General features: G+C 37.0%; 1 protein-coding gene across 1 annotated transcript in view; it reads right to left on the bottom strand.

Annotated features, from left to right (window-relative positions):
- The window catches only part of LOC122787927 (peripheral-type benzodiazepine receptor-associated protein 1-like), a 1,795,954-nt gene extending 1,774,345 nt beyond the window's left edge, over window positions 1-21,609 (bottom strand). Inside the window, exons 1-2 of the mRNA XM_044054852.1 lie at window positions 21,595-21,609; window positions 21,339-21,467 (exon numbers count right to left, since the gene is read on the bottom strand). Of these exons, the coding sequence (XP_043910787.1) occupies window positions 21,339-21,467; window positions 21,595-21,609 (144 nt within the window). The remainder of the gene's footprint in view (window positions 1-21,338; window positions 21,468-21,594) is intronic.
- Window positions 21,610-23,642: the final 2,033 nt, after the last annotated feature.

A 23,642-nucleotide genomic window follows, 5' to 3' on the forward strand; every position in this document is an offset into this window, starting at 1 on the left:
ATTCATGATTTAAATGAAATGGTTCTATACAAAGCTGGGTCTGAAGGATCTTTACCCCTCTGGGTAATACAACCATCAAAGCTTTCTTCCAAGATGCTGGTACCCCCCCCCCCCCCAATAATGTTAAACAAAAATTCAGGATCTTTATCATTTTCTTCCCTCCCAACTTCCAGCCTTTCACAGGAATACAGTCTGTTCTTAGAGACTTCCTTGTTGATTGATAATGCTTCACCATTTTATCTCACCTCTTCCCATCTTAGCTTTTAACTGTTGAGTCTCTTCTTCCTCTAAACTTGACATAATTAACTCTTGCAAAATATATCCATTTGTGCATTTTCTTTTGTTTTCCCACACTCCACTGCTTTACACAAATGTTCACAAAAGTTTAAAAATATCTCATATATAGGATGTCTAGTTTTATTTCTTGTTATAAGCTCCCAAAATTTGGTGACAACTCATTTTACTTTCTGTTGCCCAATTCACTGTGCAAAACATTTTTGTAATCTGGAGTTATTAATACTGGTTGCCCAACACAAACCTTCCTAAACTCTTGCATACTATCAAAATACTCCCTTATTTTCCCTTTAGCAATCTGCAGATTTTCCTTTTATTGTTCTGTGAGATTCACCTTATTCTGCAACACTTTAACCTATGCCAGCCCCTCTAAATAATTCCTGTTACTTTTGTGTGAGACCTCTCTCTTATATAAATATACATATATACACACACACATTATATATATATATATATATATATATATATATATATATATATATATATATATATATATATATATATATATATATATATATATATACACACACACATATATATACACACACACACACATATATATATATATATATGTATATACACACACACACACACATATATATACACACACACACACACATTTTTAAACTCCATTTTCATTTACCCCCCTCACTCCCTTCTGAAGAACTTTCTATCTTCCCTAATAACTCTCAAATTATTTCCAATATCCATTCCTTAAACTCCTCTCATCTTAGCAGATGAGTAGAAAATTGGCAGGGTCTCATCTGTACTTCATTAACCTCCATCTTCAGCTTAGTTTTTATTGGCGATCTGAAATAGTTATTAGGTGTAGCTTTCAAATAAATATACATACTATTCTAAACAATAGTTTCTACACAGTCTAGTCCAGTAATTGTCCAAGTTTCTACTACTGAATTCATGTTTTCGATGTCAAATATTTTCATACATATTTTTCAGAAATCTACCCTCTTTTGTTACACTTCCTTTTAGGTCCCCAAATATATCCTCACATTTGCAAAACAAGCTCTGGTTTCCACTCACAAATAATATCTCCTGCTAAAAACATTATTTCTCCAAAAAATCTCGTAAGCTCTATAACAGCAGTTTCAGGCAGAATATAAATATATTCCAGCATAATCATCTTCCCCTGTCAATAACCTCCTGTTACCACACATCTACCACATCTGGATGTTTCCCCTCTTCTATCCCCATTGAAGTCCTTCTAGCAAACAGTATTATTACTCACCTCTTCCCTTGGCTAATAGTCTGCTGAATGCCTACCTTGAAATCCTTTTTTTTAAATGCACATACTTATTTATATCCAAATGTGTCTCTTGAAACATCACTAATTCCCATCTATACTAATTCCTACAGTCTTTGCTTTCTGTCTATAATTGTAAGGCCATTTACATTCTGTGAAAATATGGACACAGTAGCAATTATGATAGTTATTACTCCCATATGTTAGACATTACAGTAACTTTGAATTTATATTGCAAACTTTCAGCTTGCATACACTCGCTAATGTTTGATAGGCTGGTCTCTTATGTAGTTGTTTATTCTAATCACCGTTCGAACTTAGGCCAATTTTTTCTAGACTGTTTACTTCAATAAACAGACTAACAGAAAACTAAACATATTTTCAAAATCCCACCCCTTTTAACTTGTAACAAACACACATTACTATGTACATTTCAAAAAGCAAAGTTTGACCCTCCAGACAGGGGAAGCTGCCCCAAACTGACAACTGTACCCATAGGCATTACCTACTCTAAAAATATGGCTACCCTAACTTAAAGTGCATGTTACAACCTGCATTCCCATTTACACAGATTATGTTATTTTCTTAGGTCCATTCTCCTTCCAGATGTGAAAACCAGTCTGCATGTGTTTAGTACCATTAACTTTTAGCTTTGAGAAAAGTGCAATGGCTACCTTTAAATAAACTAAATTTTGCACTGTTATATTTAATGCATTAAAATACTATGGTTGCTAGGGGGGGAGCTGCCTGTGTAACTTATTCATGTCAGTTTGAAACTTCATTTATTTTTCACTGAACTGCTTGCCCATGTAATTTTAAATGTTAATTATGCTTTGCTTGTACATTTCAGTCAGTAGACAGTGTACAGACCTCTCATGAGTAATTGCTTGCACTTGCAGACTTCTCGCCTCCAAATTAAAGCAGTTAGTAATGACAAAAAACAGCATGTTAGTGATTTTAAAAATGCATGAAAGAAGCTTTGTAAATTTTACTCATAACACATTGTTCAGACCTCTCATACTTAGATGCATGTAACTATAGACTTTCTCCCACTGAAAGCTTTTGCTAATAAAAAAACACTTAGATAATGATTTTGCAAATGTAAGAAAAAAACTACCATTCCTTGCCTTTCATAATTTTATCTTATTTTTAAAGCCTATTTGTTTAAAAAACTTGTCTATAACTTACACCAATGACATTAATCTAGATACCCACCTATATAAAACAGGGAGAATTATTATACTGAATTTGCAGTTTACTATCATTTGATTGAACTTGACTGCAAATCTAATGTCTGAAAGAATTTGACTGAAAACCCATCTGACTGAAAAGCAATTGACTGAAACCCCATTTAACTGAATCACAAATCATTGGAAATATTCAACATATGAAAATAAAACTTAAAATAGTGTTTTTGCAGGGGGGCAAACCCTCCATGTGGGAGGCTTTGCACCCACACCCCCTTAATTACATATACTACCTCCATAGTAGGCATAGTGGTGCAGCGGTAGCATTGTCGCCTCACAGCAAGAGGCTCTCTGGTTTGCTTCTTGGCTGGGGTGCCTTCTGTGTGGAGTCTGCATGTCCTCCCTGCATTTGTGTGGGCTTCCTCCGGGTGCTCCAGTTTCCTCCCACATTACAAAGACATGCGTTTGGAGTATTTTTCCCCGGGCCTCAGCTGAAATTTGGCTTTGTTCCAAGTCAGACTTTCCCAGTAAACAAATGTTAAATAAATAAAATTAAAAAATGGCCATACAACCACTTGAAAAAAGAAAAAAAAAACACAACATACACAGTTAATCAGTGTTCGTGCACAAGGACTGAATCACTGTGTATGGTGTTTTTTCTTGTCTCAAGTGCTTGTAGGTCTGTGGAGTTAGCACATATAATGATTGAGGTGTGGGGCAAACTGCTGTATTTTTCTTATGTTAAATATTTTCAAGGAATTGTGATTCAGTGAAATGGGTTTCTGTTATCTGGATTTTCAGTGAAATAAATTTATTTTATTTATTTACATTTGTTTTCTGGGAAATTCTGAGTGGACGCAGGTCCTTTTTCAGCGGATACCTGGGGAGAAAAGCTCCACAGTTTGTACATGAGTGAATGTAACACAAAGTAGAGATAATGACATAGAACAAGTGTGGCTGTTGGCAGTAATACACTAACAGACAATAACTGTAAACAGTAAAACAGTTAAAGAGTTGCATAGTTAAAGTAGCCTATCAATTATTTAATAATAAAAGCTGTAACAGTAAAACAGCCAAGGCTGCATAGCTAAAAAGTAGACTTTCAATTATCAAAACTTAAGCAAAGTTGACTAACATCATCAGACTGAGGTTAGCGCTAGTGGCAGTTAGTTAATTTAAGAGTAGTTGGGTTGAGAATCTAAGTGGGGAAGGAAGAGAGGTGGGGGGCTTTAGTCTGGATTTGAGCTAGGACATGGGTTTCAGTCAACTGCTTTTCAGTCAAACTCTTTCAAATATTTGATTAAGTGTTGTTCAATTAAATGACAGCAAACCAATTCTACATATAATGTGATCAATACACTTTTACACCCCTCACCCCAGCAGCCCAAGACCACAACATTATATTACCTTTACCTTGCTTCTGTCCAGCCTTTTCTACCTTGTTACAGTGTAAAGCCTGGATACCTTGCAAATATGGAAACATTATGTCCTTGCTTTAATACCATAATATATACACAGCAGTCACTAAAGGCACTCACCTTACTTTACATTTAAAATACCCCTGACTGCACATTATACAAAACTGTTTTACAACATAACCTGCAATTTACATCATGATTTTTATACAAATATTAAGACCAAAACTGTTTTACTTATAGTTACTTCTTCAATATTCTTCTAAACATTGATGACATAAGGTCGGGTATATTCAGGACAGTTCGCCCACTGGCTTAAAGCAGGCAACAACATTCCATATATTCAGGACAGTTCACCCACTGGTTTAAAGCAGGCAACAAAATTCTATTTTTTCTCAGCCATTACTTGCAAAGCCAAATTTCACATGCTTATTCCTACAGATAATGGGATTGATGCTTAACAGTTTCCCATTTATTCAAGAAATGCTCTAAGTTGCTGGTCTTCTTCCTGATCTTTTCCATCTCCCAACATCAGTCTCTAGTTTAAGTCCAAGATACTTCTGGATCTTCTAGTCAAGTCTTGAGTTTTTCTTCTGCTTCTTGAGTATTTTCCTTAGGAACAATGTAAAAGGTTTCACTGGTGAAGTCTCTCTATGGGCTTTCTTATTATCATTAAATGAGAATCAGAGTCCTCTTCTACTTGCTGGTTCACTCCTTTCATTGGCTAAACATGTTTTCCTTCTTAGACTATTTTGCATCAAAAAGTCTTTGCTCTTCCAGGAAAAAAATATTCTGAAGAAAGCAGGTCATGCTAGCTTGAATCTCACACCTGCCTCTTCATACACCCTGATTGCTGGGACAAACATGCTTCTATTCTGCCTGTTATGCAATTAATAATCATATCTACAAACAGTCTGCTGTCCATAATTTTAATACTATTCCCTTCTTCCATAATTCTGTCAGTGCAGCTCTCTGTTGATGAATGTATCTTTACTAATATAGGCCTTGGCTGTTTTCTCATGACCAGATTTGGAGCATACATATGATGTACTATCTCAGTTAATAAATCCTGCTGTAGCGTACTGGTCCAGTTGCTTATTTGAACTTTCATATACTTAATGTAGTCTGTTCATTCAAGCCTCTCTAATACAGCAGAAAATATTGGTTAACTTTGCATGCCCTGAGTTCTAACTCTACTGTTTTTTGAAATAACTCTTCTTGGGAAGCATCATGGCAGCGTTTTTTTAATACATATGTATGATTTTTACAATTTTATCAGCTAGTTCATTTGAATATTACGTTGAAACTTTTATTTTTCCAGCCTTTTGATATTTGATTGTATACATTCTTCTAATGTTTCACTTATTTTAAACATATCTGAGTGCATCAGATTTATTTTTCGCTCTAAATTACTGAAAGCTATCTTTTGTAGCAAAGCTGAAACCTAAACTACTTTTTTGCTGAACAGGTGCAAGATTCTTCCCAGCCAGAAATTTTTTCTCCTTTTCTCATTGATACAAGTGATTGCTTTATTTATATCCAGGGCAGTGTAATTACAAGCCAGTAACTAAATTTCATGTAAATTTAATAGCTTTTATAGACTTTTTTTACAGTATCAATTTTCAAAATGGGAGAGCACTAATCACCAAGTCAATCAAAGTGCAGTCATCTTAGAAGACCTCATTCATTCATTCTGTCAACTTAAGCAATATCCCCCCCCCAGCCAAAGACTGACCTGACTGTAAGCAGGATTTAATATTTCTTTTTTGATCACCCCCCCAACACACTTATTTTAATTTTATTTCCTTCAAAGCGAAGTGGGGGTTTCTTTTTGGTTTTGTTTTCTCCTGATTCTTTTCCTTTTCTCTTGTTTCCTTTAGCACATTTTTTTTCATTTCCTTGCCTAGCTATCTATGACATATGTTTCCTTTTAACATTTTAAGGTCTGAATTAATTTGGCAGCAAATAGGATTGACACATTTCAAAATACTTCTAGCACACTGGCACAAACATATCAGCAATTTGATCCAACTTGTTTTACTATCATCACGTACAATTATCCTTGGCATCCCAATGTAAACCTTTTGCTACGTTTTCAGTGGAAGAACCTTCCTACGGCTCTTAAAACAAATTTTACCTTGTACTGCTTCGAAATATATCTGAGTATTTTGTTATACTATTTTATGGTAGGATTCATAAGGAGTTACTAGGCATGCATTCATTGAGACCATTAATGAACCTAGCCCAGATTCCTAATTGTCCCAAAGTACTGTCTGAGTGCTCTGGTTAAGTGACATTTTCAAAGTGAAACAGTAGGCTGAAGTCTAAAGGAATCACTCCCTGTATCACTAGTAGCAACTTATTAAATGCTCATTGCCTTAATCCTCTGAGTCCACTCTTAGGCTAAAAATAAAAAACACTTCTATTAGACAAAAAAAAAGTACTCTGGACTTTTGGACTGCATGTTTGTTTGTTATCAATGTCACTTTGTAACTGTACATATTTCTTGTTTTCAGATTGGGCTGTTCTTTGCATGGCTAACCTGGATTAAATACATACATGTTTAAAAATCTGGGCAGAGATGTAGCTCTCTTTTAAGGAATTACTTGGTCAGCCAATGTTGGGTTATATTTCTGACCTAAATGTTGCTCGTCTGGTCAGGATAAAACAAACGAACAGTTGTGGGTTCAGGTCAAGCAGCTTTATTGCACACAAACATATCAGGAATGAGGCTTTGTAACTTAAACTTAAATAAACTTATAAACAAACTGACTACCACATTCATACATGTTAAAAGTCTGGCTGTTCTCTCAAAATGGCACTGCTGCCTGTATGTGCTCGCTATTTATATGCACGCGCTTAGATCTGGAAATGCTCCTTAAAGTTACATACACACGCTCTGTTCTATATCCTCCCTCTGAGAAGTAGATCATATAGTAAATGACAGTATTCAATGACATGCAATTACACAGAAATGATCTTTTGACATGCAATTATACAGAACTAATTCTCTGACATGCAATCATACAAAATTAGACAAATATAAAACAATCATGTCCAGGTTGCTGTGTATTTTACACTAGGTCTAGAAATATGACCTGATTGTGTAACATAAAAGTCAGAATTGGATCTAGCAATGGGAACTGTCTTCAAGGAATTTTCAACTTTGGGGACAACTGGGACATCATCAGGACATCATCAGGCATCAGGACATCATCAGGAATGGGAATGGATATTGAAACATGTTCTTCAGAATGAACATTGTCAGGGTTGCTCTGAGATCTACAGTATATATCACAGGAACGATGTTGCGATATCATTTCTGACACAGGAAGAAGATGCCTGCAGTTTCTCCTGTATTCTATACCCTCAGATTCCACTAAGTAGGATCTCAGCTCGGCACATGCACCTCTCACTTGACCAATTCAATCAAAGCTTTTCGCCGTTTGCATCCTCACAGTTTCTCCTTCTTTCAACAGACAAAGAAATCTGCTCATTTATCATAGCTGGACTTCTGAAAGGAACACTTCTTAAAGTTGGGATTTGATTGCTTTATTGTTTTTTTAATATTACGCACCAACAAATTAGAACTGATAGCAAAGGTTCTGATTTGCCTAGATGGATGTCTCAGAACAGGCGAGCCAAGTAGGTTGTCACAGGGTATATTTCTGAGATTAAGCAAATTCAAGAATATATCAGTATTGTCACACTTTGACCTCTCTAGTAATTGCTTTGCACTCTGTATTGCATGTTCAGCAAGGCCATTTGACTGTGGGTATTCTGGACTACTAGTAACATGGATAATGTCCCACTCTTTTGCAAATTTCTGAAACAATTGACTGGTAAACTGGGTACTGTTGCCAGAAATAACTTTGTGTGGAATACCATCGACTGAAAAATGAAGTTTCATTTTAGCGATAACAGCACTGGACATTAGATTAGATAGCAGATCAATCCTAAACCAGTTCGAATAAGAGTCTACCAACACTAAGTAATGCTGATCTTTCCACCCAAATATATCAGTGGCTAATATTGACCAAGGTAGTTTAGGAATCTGGCTTGGCTGAAGTGGCTCTTTTTACAAATGTGGTTTAGTACTGTTGTATACTGAACAAGAAGAAAGCACATTATCAACGTCCTTTGATAGAGAAGGCCAAAATACTAGTCCTCTCGCCCTTCTTTTGGTGTAATCAGAACCTGGGTGGCCACTATGCAAAATCGGAATGTATTCATGTTGTAAGGAACTGGGAACAATAACTTTTGGACCTTTGAAAATGATACCATCTTCCATCAGCATCTCATCTCTGTATGGAAAATAAGGTTGCACTTCTGGGCAGTACACACGATTGTATTGACAGCCATCCAACATTGATGAAGTGGTTGAGCTTTTGCAAAATTGGATCAGTCTTTGTATGATCTCTTAGCTCATCAAGTCTAATAGTAGAAAAATTACACACTTCCATGACAAAGTCAAAACTCTCTGCATCAAGCTGTTCCATGGTATTTATGGGCAATCTGGATAAGGTATCAGCCAGACTTTTGCCTTTTGTATAGACCATTTTGAAATTGTACTTTTGTAATCTAGGCATCATTCTGTGTAGTCTTGCCAGAGTGGTATGCATAGGCTTCTTTAAAATAGTGACTAGAGGTTGATGATCAGTTTCAATTTGGATAGCTCAGCCACAGATATAATCATGGAACTTCGAACATGCAAACACAATTGCCAAAGTTCCTTCTCAATTTGAGTATACTGCATCTCGGTTTGAGTAAGAGTTCTAGATGCATAGGCAACAGGTCTGCCATCTTGAAGAATAACTGCTCCAAGACTGAACTTTGAAGCATCACAGGAAATAACTACTGGTTTGTGGACATTATAGTATCTCAATGTAAGCGGGTTGGCAATTTGCTGTTTGAGGTTATCAAATGCTCTCTGGTATTGTTCTAACCATGACCAGGCAACATCTTTGCATGTCAGCTCTCTTAAAGGTGCTGATAACTCGTTAAAGTTAGGGATAACTCTGCCCAAAAAGTTAACCATACCAAGGAAACACTGTAAGGCTTGGACATTGTCTGGGGCTGCCATCTCAAGAATGACTGCTTGTTTGGAAGGGTCTGGTCATAAGCCTGTACTGGTAAATAAATGACCTACATAAGTAACCTCTGGTAGTCTGAATTTACATTTCAGAGGACTGAGCTTTAAGTTCACTTCACATGCTCTGTCCAGAACATGCCTGAGGTTTCTGTCATGCTCTGCTTCACCATTGCTTCAAACCAGTAAATCATTCACTATTACAGCACACGGTTAGCCTGAAAAAATTTGCTCCATTGCATGCCGAAAGACTTCACTGGCAGAATTTATTCCAAAAGGCATCCTGAGGAATCTGTATCTATCAAATGGGGCACTGAATGTAGTCAGTAGTGAAGATTGGCGATCAAGCATCACTTGCCAAAATAAACTCTTTGCATCTAAGACAGAAAAAACAGTGGCATTTGGCATGAGGGCAGCAACCTCCTTGACTATACACATAGGATGATGAGATCTCTTTAATGCCTTGTTCAAGTCTCTTGGGTCAATACATATTCTGATTTCATCCGAACTTTTCTTGTGAGCAGCTACCATGGAACATATATATTCTGATTTCATCTGAACTTTTCTTGTGAGGAGCTACCATGGAAGACACCCACTCAGTTGATTCTGTGACTGGACAAATCACACCTTGCTGCACCATTTTGTCTAATTGGACTTTGACTGTTTCCTGCATAGTTGTTGGAACTTTCCTCACTGGTCTGACCAGTGGACTGACCTCTGGGTCTACTTTCATGGAGTACACAACTGGAAGTTTGCCTAACCTTTTGTCAAAAACATCAGGATAATCTGAGAAAACAGCATCAGTGATGCTGGAACTAAGACATGTGCTTACATGGTGTACTTCTTCAGTAAAAGAAAGCCGTTTCATTCTCACACTGTCTCTGAGACCTAATAATGACTGCAGAGGTCTTCTGACTATATAAAATTGCAGGCTGTAACTGTTCCCAGCCAAATAGCATGAAAGCACTACTGTGCCTTCGGTTTGAATCTCTTCACCTCCACAAACAACAACTAAACACAATTGGCCAAATTAAGTTGTTCACTAGCTCTTACTCTAGCACATGTTTCTGCTGACATCACATTACACTTTGAACCAGTGTCTACTTTGAGCTCCGTGGGCTTTCCATTGATCAGGACAGAACAAAATACTTGATTCTTTGCCAACAAATCTAATGCATCAACCTTTTTACTGACCACTGACGCACCAGCTACATACAGAGTAGGATTGCAGGTTTCTATATGATCAACTTGCATTTTTGAGCACCCTTTCTTAATAAATGAATGAGGCTTGCTTGATTTACAAAACTTTTCAAAGTGGTTCCATTTTTTACACTTGTGGCATTGCTGACCTAACGCTAAGCACTTCTCTCTTTTACACTTATGATTGGCATCAAAATTACGACAGTTAACAATAAGACTTGACTTGGGTTTTGCTGACTCAGCCTTATATTGCACTGAGCATGTCCATTTTGCTGAGCTAGTCTTGGAACTTTCTAGAAAATTATGGGTCCTTCCTGGGAAGCCTGCAGGAGGTGCGGCTGCCATGTGCTTAGGCCTGCTTCTGCTTGCCACATGCTGCATGTTGACTACGCTTGCTCTAGAGGCTGTTGAAACCAAGCTCTTATCACTTGTAAGCATACTTGTGTGCCTTTCTGTGAGCTCATGGATTTGATAAATCTCTATGGCTTTGCTCAATGTTAAATTACTGTCGCAAAGCGAAATCTTTCTCACTGCAGCATTATTAACACCACATACAAGCCTGTCCTTTAACTCATCTTTCAAATTATGAAATCTGCACATTTTAGCCTTATTTCTCAAAAAGTTTCACCTGGCTTTTGGTCTCTTGTAAAAAATACGTGCCTCTCTAACGTAACATTTGTCTGGGAGTTGCACTTTTCTCTAAATTTACATTTTAAGCACTCATTCCCTCTCTCCTGCATATACTGCTGGTGCATACACAAATGAACACTCTCTCTCAATGGTCTCTGACCCAGCTAAGTTAAGCAAAGTGAATGCCCTTGTACTTGCATCTTTGTCAGAAAAAGCTTCTTGTATGAAAATATATTCCTGCTGAAATACTCTCCAATTCTCTGCAATATTATGATCAAACACAAGTGGACTGGGTCTACAAAATGTCTCTGCCATCTCAACACACAGTAGTGAAGGTGCTTGAAATTATGTACGAACACACACACACACACACACACACACACACACACACACACACACGGCAGAATTTTATGCCAGAACTTGTAATTATGCCCAATAGCACAATAAACACTTTGAAACAACTGTACTTTACCAAACAAGTATCCATAGCACAAGAATACTTTAAAATCACTGTACTTTGCAAAACCACTCCTCATCAGTGTAAGAAATACTGTGAAATGACTGTACTTTGTGAATAAACTTTACACAGCAGAAGAAGCTCAGAGTAAGAAACACTTCAAAATGACTGTACTTTGCAAATAAACTGTACACAACATGAGAACCTTTCAAAATGGCTGTACCTTGCAACAGTGTAAGAAACACTTTGAAATGGTGGCACTCTGCGAATAAATGTACACAGCACAAGAAACTTTTCCAAAATGGCTCTACTTTGACTGCACATTGCAATATAACTGTATTTGCACACAGTAAACTCTTTGAAATAACTGCACCATAATAAAGCACATAGTGCAACACTTTGCACACTCTTGAGATACTTCAAACAACTCTAGTTGTGCTCTAAATGGCTTTGGTCAATGCAAAATAGTAGTTTATGCCCAAAACACGGTCTTCTACAAAAAACAAGTAGTCAAGTAGTTGCCTTGCTCCTTAAGCTTATTTTGCCCTTTTATTGTACCTTTACGTCCATTTAACCTCATCATACTCACTATACTTTTCTTGTGCTCGTTTTACTTTAAACATGCTCGTTATGCAAACCAAAGGAAATTCTGAAACCCATAAGAATATTTCTGCTAGTTTTATCAAATATTGTAGTTTAGTTTAATTCATAACGTGTTTTGCGCCTTTCATTTGATGAATAATGCATTTTGTGCTTTATGAATGCTCCATTTCATTTTCTTTGCAAAATAAATTATCTGTGCAAGTTTTGGTTACATTTAGTTCATTTATCATTTGCGCACTGTTATCACCCAACCTGCTCACTACACCTTCACCTTCAACTCTACACTTCATGGCTTGAAGAAGTTGCACTCTCAATGCCAGTTCTGAAACCATGTCACTCATCTGGTCAGGATAAAACAGACAAACAGTTGTGGGTTCAGTTCAAGCAGCTTTATTACACGCAGACACATCAGGAATGAGACTTTGTAACTTAAACTTAAATAAACTTATAAACAGACTGACTACTACACTCATACATGGTAACACTCTGGCTGTTCTGCCAAAATGGCACTGCTGCCTGCACATGCTCACTATTTATATGCACGTGCTTACATCTGGAAATGCTTCTTAAAGTTACATACACATGCTCTGTTCTACACTACAGAAGGTCGAGATGGGTAGAAATAGATGATAAATGCACCTCAAGCCTGGAATCACTGAGGACAAAATACAAGTGCTTGAGATAGGGCTATCTTTTATCCGATGATGTTCCAGCTGCTGGAGCCTCAAGTGCTCGTAGCTGAATACTTATTTCTGTATTTGAGTGTGAAAGCCTCAAATACACAGACTATCTGTAAATATATTTTTTCAAGCACCTTAGAGGTAGTATATATTTAGAGAGCGAGGGTGGGGGAAACACAGCCTCCACATTAAGGGGAGGGTGCTAGAACCATTCCATGTAGTGGCATTCAGGAACTTAAAACCATATCTCTCAAAATGTCCCACTTTGGGAAGGACATCCTGATTTTTAATGTTAAATCCTCTCACTGTTCCAACCTCCCAATTTGTATATGCCTAGTCCTGGTTCCAGACAGCCCAATCACAAGCTTTGACTGATGCTATAGTCACACCTCACCACCTGTGATGAATTATGTACTTGCAGTTTGATGGTCTTTCATGTTAGTGAACATGATTGAGGAGATATATTTTTGCATATGAACTGGTACAGATCTACTACAGATTTTTTCCAAAGTTTTTTTTTTTTGCTGCTGGATGATACCTGAACCTAAACCCAGAACAGCAGAGGTGCTCTCAGGTCCATGCAAAGTTTCTGTTCTTAACTTGCTCCTCCTCAAGAATTTAGACCAATAGCATATTGGGCTACTGTAGCATTCACCTGTCGTGGGCCCTTGTAAACACTGGTTACAGACTTTAAATGACCACACAATAAGTATAAACTGATTAGCTGTTTGTTTAGAAGCCTCTTGCCACATGTGTTATTTCAATGGAGTCACAATTATAAATCAGTGTTTATTAAGAGAGTATGGCAGCTGGCCCATGGCAGTTGAAATTGAGGTAACTAAGTGACTGTCTCACATGAACAGTGAGTAGTCAGAAAGATCATCAAATGGAACATACAGTTAGGTTTGTTCTGGTCCTGCAAGAGTGTTACACATAAGAAATGTAAGATGCATCTGTTTTTCTTTTATGAGGGGTAATTACCTGGTAATGGGAAGCAGCAGCACTTACTGAAAACTAAGTGAATTCACCTGCACAGCAACTCTCAGAGAGAGAGAGAAAGACACAAGCAAAGAGATAGAGAGATATGAGCAGCCTTAGAATAGGTTGGACTTTCCTTAGTAATACACAAGAAACTCCATTGCCCCAGAAGTTTAAAATGTTGTAAACGTTTTGAAGTGTACTGAACCCTTCATAGATCAAGGTACTGAGACTACTTCCTTTTTACAGATGGCACCTTATGTGACATCTAGCTATATCTCACGGGACTACCAGCAATTAATGTGACATCCCTTACTGTCCTGGGTTGGTAACTGAAGAGTTTTAATCCTCACTACTGACTCCAATATGACACTGTCACTTAAACAGAAGTAATATTTCATAATTTTCCCCTAATGGCACAACAGGAACACTCTGTTTTCCTGGGACTGGACTATACATACACCTCTGCCCACCCCAAATGCATTTTCTTATTATACACTTCAGAGCAATGTCCCAGTTTAAGACCTCTGATACACTCACACTCAAAGTAAATTTAAATCTCACACATCCAAACACTTCTGGGAAAGCCTGACACAGATTTCCAGCTGTGTCCCTTCCCAAAATAATAAGATAATGCTGCCACCAATCAGTGTGTGTCTTCATGCCAAAATAACTAATAGCTATGACTAGAAGAGCCAGGCCTTCGAGGAGACCTGGGGAGTATCAAACAGGTAACTAGCACTCTTTAATCTCTAAAGAAAACACTGATTTCCAGCCATAATGCAAAGTAATGAAAACATTTAATAATAAGTAAAACAATAACAAGAATATAAATCAATAGCTTTCAATAAACACCAGAACTCCGTCACATGAAATGTAAAATTAAACTGACGTTTAGGAGTCCAACATTCTAGAAAAACTAAGCTTTTCTAATTTAACTAAAAAAATACTGCCCCTGATCTACTCTAACACATTACAGCAAGGCCAAGACAGGCTTACAGTTTTTGGTGAGTTCTCTTTCATGAGTGTCCACTGACTGCACAGCACTGTAACTGAATGTACGCCACAAAATTGCTCAGCACTTGAGAAACTGCAGTCTCAACTGTTTTATTTTAAAAATAACAGTCAGCTGCTTGAAAAAGTTCTTTTTTGTGTCAATCAGCTGTATCACCTTGCAACCAATAATATTCTAATGACATCACCTACTGTTCAGTTGACTCTCCACAGTACTTTAGAATGTCTCTCACAAACGTGACAGATTCTTAAACATTCTATTTATACAGGGAAATACCCAACTTTTAAAACTTATTTACATATTCACAATTAGACATGTTGCATACAATACAAGTTAATCAGAGAATATGCACATATCTCCTACCAGACATGCTAATACAGAGGACAGTGTTTTAATTTTCTTCACACCTTACTACATGCAAAAAGACATAGTGCATTTTGTTTATGATGTAGCACTGTGGAACATAATATCATATTTCAAGATATGTTTGAATTAAGGTTTTAAGAACATGTTTTATTTTTCATCTGCTCTGATGCACATTAACAGAAATCTTTCATTATAAACTTCAAAACTGAATATTTGGAATGTCTGACATATTTGGTCAAAAATAATAAAGACCACAAACTGATGCAGAATAATGTACACAAGTAATGTATGCAACTTACATTTGGAATTGTGTATTTTTGAAATGTCTGAGACAATAGAAAGACTGGATGCATTTGGCAGTATTTTTAACAGCATTTATTGTGGTCGGGTAGAAGGAGACAGAATTTAACACAGGCTAACAGTACAATTACAAGAGTGAGACCAGTAATATACATTTGATTTGAAATATTTTAATCTGGTTTGACAGAAACTAGAAAGAGCTCATCAAAGTATTAAGTGCCATATTTCTGTGATGTTCCGTCTCAAGTCTATAAAACTATTAGAGTGCTATCCGTCCCTGATTATTAGCAAAGAGAATGATCAACAGTCTTAACTGACAGAAAAATTTATTTTACGTAAAGCATTTTTTGATTGGCTTTTTGTATTCTAAGTTAACTAAGATACAAACAGAATTATTTTTTGGAGTTTCATTTCACGACGGACTGGACAGAGTTTTCATTTAAGACAAGTACCATACACTGCCCCTGAACAATAGATAAGTAGCGGCTGACCTGTTTCCATTTCACGTGTAACTGACACGCTAAGAAATGGTTCATGTCTTCCCAATTTGGTTATCTAACAGGTCCACTTTTTATATAAAAAGGAAGCACTGTTTTTATTTTTATATACAGCATTTTTGATATAAAACATTTTCAGATAGTGTAGTGTGATTTTACTTTGCATGTTGCAAGAGAAAGGTTTTCTTTGCTGCAGTAATATTTATACTATTGTATATTTATATACAACACTATAACACAAAGAAAGAAAAACCTAGCTGTGTCCTGCCTGCTTTGTAACTCAACTACCTCGCACATGAATATATGTACTTTATGCTCTCCTCTGGGGATTGACGGGTATGCTTAAAACTGCAAAACACATCAGTGTGTAAACACTTGTTAAGATTAATAGAATTGATAATATGCTGTTACAGAATAATTTGCAAAATGGATTAGCGAAGCTTCTGGTGTTATTCAAAGGGGTCTAAAATTTATCAGCTTGCTCAGTATCTGAGTGGTATGGCTTTCTACAATCAACTGTATTAGGAAGAGATGGTAGACGGTACTAACTGCTTTTTCAGGGAAGGTCTGCACCTATCCCGCCAAGGCATTTGTATACTGGCTAAAACTTTGCTAAAAAGGCACTAGGGGGGAGGGGGCAATGTCAGTCCTCAAACGCTTCCAACATAACAAAACAGAATACAGATAACATAAAGGTAATGCTGCTCAATGCTAGGAGCCTTAACAAAATACTCTACTTCCTATAAGGGCTCCTTTCTCTGGAAAAAATTTATATGTGCATCTTGACAGAGATCTAGTTCAAAACCATTGAGAGCATCCCATCAGTGCAATGTTTCAATGCCTACCACATGTTCAGACCCACAGCACTATATGAAGATATTAAAGGCATTGGTGTCTTCACGCTTGTAAAAAAAAAAAAAAATATTCAACTCCAGACTAGTTAGACAAGATATCAGTCTGGAACTCCCATATATCCAGTTTACCATTAACAAAACTCCTTATCATATCATGGTAACTACAGGACCCCTTTTATGTCCTCCTCAGCTTATGAATCCTACATAACTAGGATGAAGTCCCTATGCATTAAGTCAAACACGATTCTCCTAGGGGACTTTAAATACTCCTCCATTAACTGGGAGATGTATACATTTTCTAACATGTATGCCTACAGATTTCTGGATTTCATCAATAAAAAACTCTGGACCAGTTAGTCTACACCACAATCAGGGGTGATAAAATCCTGGACTTGGTCCTCAACAATATGGGACAGTTCTACTCACTACCAATTGTAACTCCCTCACTGATCAAATTGGACCACAGATCAGTCACATTTATCTTAAGACTAAATTCAGAAGCATCTCCCAATACATCATATAAATTATAAATAAACTGTATAATAGAAGGAAAAAATACTGCATGCAAAAATAAATGTCAACTCTAAATAAATAAATAAATAAAATAAACACCTCTTGCTAAACTTAACAAGGAACTCTAGGCACTGATCAAATCAACCAATCAACTAAATTCAGATATGACGTAAAAACTGTCACCCAGGCAAAGAACTGCAAAGCCTTCTTTAACTATGTTAGAAACCTTAAAAACAATGACCAGCTTTGCCCATAGCTAATAATAAATGATCTCACAGTCTCAGACCCAGGGGATGTAGCCAATCCACTAGCAGATAAATTTAACATCAACTCCCTCCCCGTTTTCCATTTCCACATTCCTAGAGCTTACAATCGCATCTATGCCCCCCCCATCTCCCATGAACAAGTTTTCAAGGTAGTATAACATGCCACCAACACCATCTTTTCAGGGATGGATAACATACCAGGCTGCTTATTGGCCAGCCTGAAACAGGACCTGTCAGACCTCCTACACAAGCTATTCAATATCAGCCTTCAAAGAGGCCTCGCACCACACAAATGGAGGACAGCAACTGTCATTCCCCCCCCCCCACACACACACACACACACACAAAGGTGAGGCATTGACAGACCTGGGTAATTAAAGACCTATAAACCTGATCAACATCATAGTACCCACAGTGGTGCAGTGATTAGCATTGTCACCTCACAGCAAGAGGTTCTCCGGTTCGAATCTTGGCTGGAGCGCCTTCTGTGTGGAGTCTGCATGTCCTCCCCGCAGTCGAGTGACGTTTAAAAACATGCAGGTAGGTGCGTGAATGGGTGTGCCTTCGTTGAAGGTTGGGCATTGGGCTGGCACCTCGGCACCGTAAAAATCTACTGGCAATCATAAGTGGACCGGTGTTCCACTGTGGTGACCCCTAACCGGGAAAAGCCCAAAGACATTACTAAACCTGATCAACATCATCTGTAAGGCTATGGAAAGGATTATTAGGACATAAGTAACTAACAAACTCTCAACACAAGCGAGTTCAGATTCATCCTACTTAGCCTTGTTGACTTCTTCAAGAATGTTAGTGAAGCAATAGATGAGGGCAATTTAGTACATACCACATATCTAGACTTCGCAAAGGCATTCAACACCATCCCACACTCCGGTATTATAGATAAACTTTCTCAGGTAAATGTAAATCCCTATGTAACTCAATGGATAGAAAACTGTCTCACAAACTGAACTCATGAAATTAAGGTGTGCATCTCTACCTCCTTCAAAAGACCTGTCACTAACGGTGTACCCCAAGGGTTCAGTCCTTGGACTACAGCTCTGTGGCATTTGATTGTAAACTTTGCACCATCATAAACTCCTGAGAAGACACCATAATCCTCCAAGAAGACCTTTCACAAACCAATAGCTGATGCCAAAACCATGAACTAAAATGAAATGCCTAGAAATGTATAGCTGTATCCTTTAGAAAACATGATTTCCTTCGACTGTCACAATGATAATACACCTCTGAATGTTAATCTCACAGTCATGGATTTGGGAACCTATGTCAGCAATGAACTGTCCTTTGATCACCATGTATCCACTATTGTAAAGTCCTTTTTCATTGCATGGTTTATGTTTAAAAGTATGGTGTCCAGTTCTAGGGATGTAATCATTCTACTGTACTCACCTCTCATCAGGCCAATCACCGAATATAATGCCCCCATGTATCTGTTTAAACACCTGTCACAAATGGCACAACCACAATGCTTTCTCACTAAAAAAAGAGCCAAAACTCACACAAACTATGAAGACTTTCTTAAAACCTTGCCCCTCTTCTTGGTGTCATACAGTCTACTAAGATGTGATGTTTGTCTCATGTACAGAGCCTCAAGACCCTATCCTGTCAGGCCAGTTATACATTTTCAAGTTAAATGGTAGTGTTAACCCTCATCCAAGGGATCTCAATCTCTTTTGCAACATAAATAGAACATGTTGGAGGGATGGGTATATACAGTGGATATAAATATTTACACATCCCTGTTAAAATGCCAGGTTTTTGTGATATAAAAAATAAGACCACAATAAATAATTTCAAAACTTTTACCACCTTTAATGTGACCTATAACCTGTACAATTCAATTGAAAAACAAAGAAATCTACTTAAATATACCAACTTCGAGACTGCACTACAGTGAAGAAAACGGCAAAGTAACGAAGCGGCCAAGCAAATTCTTTCCCAGGGAAAGAATTTGCTTAAAAGCTGCTTCGATATTTTGCCGTTTCAGGCATTTGAGTTCGACCAAGACGCATTTGAAAGAATGCATCTTCGGTCTTCTAATAGGGAACCGAAAAATATAAGGACTAAAAACTTCCATGGGAATGTATGGCTAGGCTTAAGATCCTCACAGAACAATAGCCTATGTTCCTATGAACTTATTCATTAGCAGGAGTCAGCAATTTTCATTTATAAGTTTTCATCCTAGGGCATTTATAATAAAGGATCATTGGCTGTGACTGGAAGACAATATGACTTGCTGACTGCATTACCACCCTAGATTTCGGGGACTTGGGTGGAAGAATCTTTGTATTTCATTTTTAGTTTTTTTGCAGTACAGTATAGATTTCTGAACATTGTAGGACAAGGATTGGTTTGGTCTATTCTAATTTTGGTAAGAGCTCACTTACTATGATGGTCTGCCTAGCTTCTATGGTAAGTAAGACAGACTTCATAAACTTGTGAATAGTCTAAACACTCTGAGTCTGTGAATCAACATGAGAAAGGATTGTTAAATTTTAATCAGGTAGTAGCTTCAAATACTTCTATGTAATGACTACTGGAAGTGTTTGCCTTAACAGATCATTTTATATCTAGTGGCTGCACCTGAATAAGCTGTTGTGAAGTACAGAACAGTGTGATAGTTCACTTCTGTATGCCAAGTCACAGACTGTTTAAATCCAATTCCATAGTGCTCTAAGTTCTTTTTGGAGTATGGTTTTGGGGATGGCTGAATATTTCCTAGATTTGGTTAAGTCTATGTCATCTGTGTACATAATACAATAAAGGTTTGGTACAGAAAAGTCCTGTCCTTTAAGTAGTTTGCTATCCACAAACATACTTCCTCAGGGGAAATAACATCTTGATAAGTTTTAAAGCAAGACATTATGGCTAACAGTTTCAAATGAGATTTCAGGTCTACAAAGACAGCCCCCATTAACATTTATTTTTCCAACATTTGTTAGAATTTCATTAATCAGTACATTATTTCTTTTGAGACTAATTTGGTGGCAAGGGTCAAGTTAAAAATTGGTGTTAATGTTTTACAAAAAAAATCTTTTTGAACACTGGATGAATAATTTGGGAATTCTTTGGAGAAATGTGGCTTTTTTTTGTAATATATTTTATGTTACAGCATTGTGAATGTGGTGATGACAGTGGTTTTGGTAGGTTTGTTTTATTATCTTTGACAGCATGTAACAATGGCTAGGGGGTCAATTTTCTGTTTGTTTTAATACTGGGAAATACTTATGTGGTAATAAGTTCTTTTAAATTGCTTACATCATCTCTTGCATTGTCCCATATACAATTCCCAAGCATTTCTGCATTAATTTATTTTTCCCCAGTTGTGTATTTTTTCCTGCTTCTGTTTTGTTGGTTTTAGTACTTGGCAAGTTTCTATATTAGGGTCACATTTACATTCTTTCCAAGCTTTATCCCATGGGTCTTTAATTTGTTCGACAAGTTCAGGTGTCATCCATGGAGATATTTTACCCTATATTTGAGGATAGTTTTTCTTATACAGATATCCAGAGGCTGCAAAAAAATGTAAGGGCTTTTTGAAGGGTCTGTTTCATTTAGGGTGCCAGCTTATGATGTTAACAAGTTTGTGTACAAGTGTGTGTGTTTAGTTGCCCTTTCGTTCATATTCAAAAGAAATAGACACCTCTAGTGTTACTAACAAAGTGACAAGACCAGGAGCTATCTTAGTAAGTCAACATGCAAGACTGCTCACCATTTTGAGATTTGCCTCCTGAAGTTTCCTTGCTTTTTCCTCAAGACGTTTAGCAATTACAGCCAACTCAGCATTTTTCCGTTTTAATTTCTTCACCTTCTCTTCCATTTCTGGAGAGCTGCTTTTCCGCTAAAGATTAAATACAAAAAAAAATTAGGAAGCATGTACAGCTTTCTACTCAATAGCTGTTTTTTTCATACTAAGTCTGATATAATGAAAGAATATAGATCAAATTTAAAAGCAGAGTGTAATGCACTGCTGATAAAATCATTAAGCTAGCATTGCATCTACATAATGCTACAGTCTAAGAATAAAGGCTTAATTAAGTGTGACAATCAGAAAACAGAATGACATAGCATGTATTGATGGTACAGAAACATTACGTCAAACCCATGGCCCTAGATTACAACCAAGCTAGGTTAAAGAAACACTGGGTAATGTTACTGGGACTGTAAATATGTTTGAAAACCAACTGCAGTATATAATTGCAACACTGTACTAAAAATAAGTTCTTGTTTTTTTATACCAACTCCTGTTTTCACCACAATGTCGAGGAGATCAAATAGTCAATAAATATAATGGAAGTGGAACCCAGCAATGTAATGGCAAGAGTGCCAAAAATAGACAAGACCATCAGTGCAAACAGACTTCCTAGATGGCTGCACATTGAGTAACAGCTTAATTGTAGGTCTCCCAGTATGAAAACAGAAATGTAGCTGAGAAAGCCAGTGGACCTAAATTTCTGTGTAAATTTCAATAACTGGCTAGTAAGTATACTGCCTAGATGCCAGGAAAAAAGAAATACAAAGGACCTGCAAGAAAATCAGCTACAAAAGGTGACAAAGAAACACTGACTGGGAAAAATACTGCAGCTGTTCAACAGAAAGCAGTGCAACCTCCAGACATGATTCGACTAACCTAGAGAAAGTATAAGGCAGCTGTACACAGACCTGATTAAAATAAACAAAACACCGATGGACTAGTATATCAACTCAAACACTAAAAGGCTGTAAAAATGGAAGAAACTTTAAACAGATATTCAGATAAGGTGATAAAACTACAAAACTCAGAGTTCGAAATGAAGAAAGGGCTGGACGAGTATGAGACTGTACAAGAAGAGATGTTTCATAAAATAATAGAAGTAGAGGACAGAGCACATAGGGAAAACCTGAGATTTACTGCTGTACCAAAGAAGCTGGAAGGAACAGACTGCAATAATTTTATGAAAGTATAAATAAGCAACTGAACTGGTATTCCACAACAGGAATTGTTAAATGAAAAGGCACACCATGTGTATGCTCCAAACCTGGCTATGAGAAAGCAACCTACACATTTAATAGTAAAGATGCAATCCTACCAGCAGAAGGAGTTGATTCTGACAAAACTATGGCAGTAGGACAAAGTACTAAAAGTGGGAGACAGCAGAGTGTTTGTGGAGAATGACTACTAATTATACACCAGGCAGAAGAGGAGTCAATTTATTCAATTATTCAGGGAATGTCCAGAAGCAGGCATGAGATTCAAACTGATGTACTCAGCTATCTTCAAAATATTTTCCCTGGAGGGACAAAAATCATATTTTGATGAAGTACATACAAAAGTTTGTCCAACAACAAGTGAACTGTGAAACAGAAGAAGATTCTGCTTCTTATTCTTCTAGTAATAAAGACAACAGAGTGGCCATGCCAAGTGAAACATTTTCCAAAGTTTCACTGGAAAATGCTTGAGAGAAGAAAAAAAGCACAACAGGCGACTAGAAGAAATGAGAATATGTTGGAAATGAAGTAGGGACAGGATCTGGGAGATGGAGATGAACAGGAATAAAACCAGTACTTGCAAACTGACAAATTTGGGAATACAAAGCAATAATTATATTTGTGCAACACAACAGAACAATAAAATCTGGAAATATTGGACTTTTTTGGACTATGCTAAATTTGTAGGGGACTCTAAAGAATACACCCTACTTTATGTCATTAATGTTCGGAAAAATACTCAAGAAGGGGGAAGAACAGGGAGACAGTTAACTGTAAGTAAAACAATTTTTTCTTAGTGGTAGTATTTTAATAAGGTACGATTGTCTTTGCCTACTATAAAGTAAAGTTTTCTCAGTTATTTTTAAGTGTAATGGGGATACTAATGTAAACAGGTGCTCATGTTTTTCTTCTTTTTTTTCTTTCTCCCTTCTCTTTCTTTGCTCAGTCTTGAGAAAAATAGGCATTGCAACATAAACAAAAAAGAAAGAGAGAGATAAGAAAAACTGGTTGAAAGAGCATGACAAAAAATGAGTGTGCTTTTCTCATT

This window comes from Protopterus annectens, chromosome 13.part0 (assembly GCF_019279795.1).
Source record: "Protopterus annectens isolate FY-2018-M chromosome 13.part0, PAN1.0, whole genome shotgun sequence".
NCBI lineage: Eukaryota > Metazoa > Chordata > Ceratodontiformes > Protopteridae > Protopterus > Protopterus annectens.